Source organism: Nestor notabilis, unplaced genomic scaffold, assembly GCF_000696875.1.
Source record: "Nestor notabilis isolate BGI_N333 unplaced genomic scaffold, ASM69687v1 scaffold26953, whole genome shotgun sequence".
Taxonomy (NCBI): Eukaryota; Metazoa; Chordata; class Aves; order Psittaciformes; family Psittacidae; genus Nestor; species Nestor notabilis.
Window position 1 is genome coordinate 1 of NW_009920997.1, and position 3,953 is coordinate 3,953.

Below are 3,953 nucleotides of genomic sequence, written 5' to 3' on the forward strand. Positions count from 1 at the left end.
GTGGGTGAGCGGAGCCTCCTCCTGCACCCCGCTCTCGTCCAGGGCGTCTCCTGCGGGTGGGAAGCCATCAGCTCCCTCATTCCCATCCTTCCGGCCCTTCTTCTTCTTCTTCCCACTCTTTTTCTTGCTCTGCTTCTCCCCAATGCTTGCCAAGTCACCCTTCTTGCCAGTCCACTTCTCTGCCAGGCAGCCTGGGGAGAAGAGGGGCAGGGGGGATGCTGAGGGAGTAGCGGGGATCCCCGTGCCCCAGCGGGGCTCCCCTGCCCTCCCCCTAGCAGCCCTGTGCTGCCCAGGGCACCAGGCAGGACTTACTTGTGTCCTTCCCTTTCAACACGTGGTTGGCACAGAGAAACTGGGAAAGGTCCTCCGTCTGGTGGTGCCTGTACCAGTCCTCGATCACATCTTCGTACTCCTCCACCAGCACATCACACTAGTGCAGAGAGGAGAGCCTGGCTCCAGCCATGCACCACCGTGGCAGGACCAGCGCAGCAGGTCCTGCTGACACTCCCATTCCCGGCATTCCCCCCATTCCTCAAGGCCAACGGTGGCTGCCAAGGGTCAATCCCACTGAGCCAGGTACCTGCTTTTTGAGGTCAGCCACCTCAGCGGAGGTCTCGTTCCACAGCTCATAGGGGATGTCCATCACCACCTTGACTCCCTTGTGCACCAGGTTGTGCAGGGTCTCGAAGGTCTCTGACATGCCCTGGGGGAGCAGCGGTGCTTGGTCAAACCTCGCTCCTCCTGTTACTCCCTCCCGAGCAGAAGTGATGGAAACTACAGTGCTCCTTAACACCTGCATCTTTCTTACACTAACAGTTATTCTCACACTAAGACTTCTCCCCCTGCTATCAAAAAACTTCCAGACCTCTCTAGCTACCATCACTCTCACTGTTAGAAAAGCCTTTCTAACCAGCCTAGTGCCAATAACACTACTCATGCACTCAGGGTTAGAAAGCACTGCCTCCCACTGAGGATGATAATTCATCATAAATAGCAAAATCCCACTTAGCTTCAAAATAGATCAGTAATACTCCGTATTATTCTTCCCCTATTTGCAACATGATCAATTCTCCAATTTGCAACGTGATACACAGCCTCAGAACCAATACATGACGATGCCTTTTTCCTACCTCTTAATATTCCTTGTAGCTATACTAAAAATCCACCACTGCTAACACCCTATTCCTACTGATCATGGGCTGAGGAGTCGGAATCACATCTTCCTCTCATGGGCTGATGGCAGGGGTGTGCAGAAGCTAACACAGCAGCCCTTCAAGCCATGCTTTACAACCCAGTTGAAGATACTGTCCTTATCCTAAGCATGGCACAACTTGCCCCAACCAGAAACACCTGAGAAATACAACAAACCTGCTCATCCACAGAAACCCCAACATGTCCCTGCAAACCAGCCAAAATTAGGGTCCCCGGGGCATCAGTGTTGCCAGGAGGGAGTCCCCCTCTGCAAACTTGGTCCCAAAACCAGCAGAAAGACACAGGCTGGGCAAGACAGCCCCTGGCTCCCCCTCTGCAGCACCCACACCTCGCCTGGGGGGAGCACAGCACTGCATGCTGCCACTGCCAGGGGATGGAAGAAGGAACGCCAATTCAGCACCCAGCAGTGCAGGGGCAGGTGAGGGGACATTTGGGGACCGGAGCACAGCCCTCACCTTTGCGAACCTGTTGCTGCCGCTCCGCTCCTTGTGCAGGTTGTAATCCAGGAGCCGCTTGCAGATGTTCTCCGTCACCTCGATTAACCGGATGTCCCTGCCCGTGGAGGAGGGAGGGTTGGGGCTCAGCACAACCCCCCAGAACCAGGCAGGGCACGGGCAGAGCCTCAGCCCGGCAGTGTGATGGGGACCTCTGCCACCAGAAGGAGCCCCCCATGCCCTGCTCACCCCTCCAACCCTGGCACAGTTGTTTCCTCAGGCCCTCCACAGGCTGCCCAAGCCCCTGCTCTGCATTGTGCAGCAGCGACAGCAGAGGAACCCCTGTCCCACCCTCACTTACGACTGTGTGTACTTGACGGCAGAGCCCTTCCCGTCCAGGAAGCCATACTTGGTGTCAATCACCTCCTTGGTCTTGCCGGTCTCCTCAAAAGCAGATTTCAGCTCCACTGCCACGTACTTGCACACTGTGGGAAGGAAAGCAGAGGTTGGGGGGGGTCTGCAGTGTGACAGCAGCAGAAACAAGCACAGGAGTTGGGTGTGCTAAAGCCACTGTAAGCAGAGACGAGGTGTCTCGGCCATTGGAATAAATAACACTGGATCTCCACCAAAGCAGGAGCATGTGAATCAGTGCTTTGGTGTGAGCTATGGCACAAAATAACCGGGAATGGCCCAAGCAATTCCACTGGAGCTCCACCAAAGCAGGAGCATGTGAATCAGTGCTTTGGTGTGAGCTATGGCACAGCTGGGAAGGCAGTTGCCTGTTCTGCCTGCAGGTTGCCAAACAGCTCCACTGCTCAGCCACCAAAGCCTCTGTAGCATAAGCTGTTCCTTTCCTCCTGGAAGAGGATGGGATCTTTTGGTAACACAAGCCCCAGCTCCTCCTCACACCAGCACATCCCACCCCATAACAGTTCTCCCAGTGCCTTGGGGACATAAGGGCAGTGTTGGGGACCAAGCAACAGGACAAGATGGTGGCTATGGACTTATGTCACCACACAAAGGGCTGTCTTAGAATCCCAGACTGGTTTGGGTTGGAAGGGACCTTAAAGCTCATCCAGTTCCAACCCCCTGCCACAGGCAGGGACACCTTCCACTAGAGCAGGTTGCTCCAAGCCCCTGTGTCCAACGTGGCCTGGAACAGTGCCGGGGATGGGGCAGCCACAGCTTCTCTGGGCACCCTGTGCCTCACAGGGAAGAGCTTTTTCGTGATGTCTCATATTGCAATCTCCCCTCTGTCAGGTTAAAGCCATTCCCCCTTGTCCTGTCCCTACAGGCCCTTGTCAAAAGGCCTCTCCAGGTTTCTTGTCACCCCTTTAGGCACTGGAAGCTGCTCTAAGGTCTCCCCTTGAGGAGCCTTCTCTTCTCCAGGCTGAACCAGCCCCGCTCTCTCAGCCTGTCTCCAGAGCAGAGCTGCTCCAGCCCGTGGAGCATGTCCATGGCCTCCTCTGGATTCGCTCCAACAGCTCCACACCCCTCTTGTCTTGTTGCCCCCACAGCTGGATGCAGTGCTCCAGGTGGAGTCAGCTCCAGCCACACTGCCTGGGGCACTGCCTGCAGCTGAGACCACAGCACCAACAGTTTTATAAGGCAGCAGGTTTCCTTCTACACAACATTGGGAAAAAAAAAAACCCAAAAAAACCCAAAACCCCAAAAGCTTTATTTCTTCTGTACCAGAGCCTATCAGAGCTATAGAAACAGAAACCAGAAGAGAAATATCTTGGGGGTTTACAAGTGGAAATGTGGAGGGATGAAAGCCAGGCACGTTGTGGTTCTTCGTTACCCCAAGCCAGGCTCCCGGGCGGCTGGAGAGAGCTTTGTCCTTTGCTGTGGACTCCTGTTTGCCAGGAGCTACATGTTCTTCCAGCCCTGCTTTGGGAGAAGGGCCAAGTCTCAGCAGGAGGGGTCTGCAAGCAGCCAGCCACCAGATCTTCTCCCAGGCAATGATGTGAACAGAGAAGGAAGGAAAGAGCAAGGTGGCTTCTCCGGAGCTGCCACCACGTGCTGGATGTTCTATGTGCATCTCCTGCACTTCCCTTTCTCTGCTGGCACCAGGGGCTGGAGGTGACCACAGCCATTTCTGAGGTGGGATGAGTGTTCCTTCCTGCATGCAGCTCCTCTGGACTCGAGGTCACCCCTCTCCACACCACACTGTGTACCAGGAGTGCTTGCTGCTGTGTTCAGTTATCCAGGTTCTGCCGCAGCTATTGCTCTGTGCTGACAGGCTCCAGCCTGGGCAGGGAGAGGAGCAGCACAGTCAGTGCTCACTGTGATGCTTCTCTGAGGTTA

General features: G+C 55.4%; 1 protein-coding gene across 1 annotated transcript; it reads right to left on the bottom strand.

Moving 5' to 3' along the window:
- Positions 1-3: 3 nt before the first annotated feature.
- Positions 4-2,163, bottom strand: CNPY3 (canopy FGF signaling regulator 3; the record flags this gene model as incomplete). Its single annotated transcript, XM_010010947.1, has 5 exons — positions 4-191; positions 313-430; positions 581-703; positions 1,668-1,764; positions 2,008-2,163. Coding segments are annotated over 5 exons (682 nt in total), but the record flags the coding sequence as incomplete, so codon positions are not given.
- Positions 2,164-3,953: the final 1,790 nt, after the last annotated feature.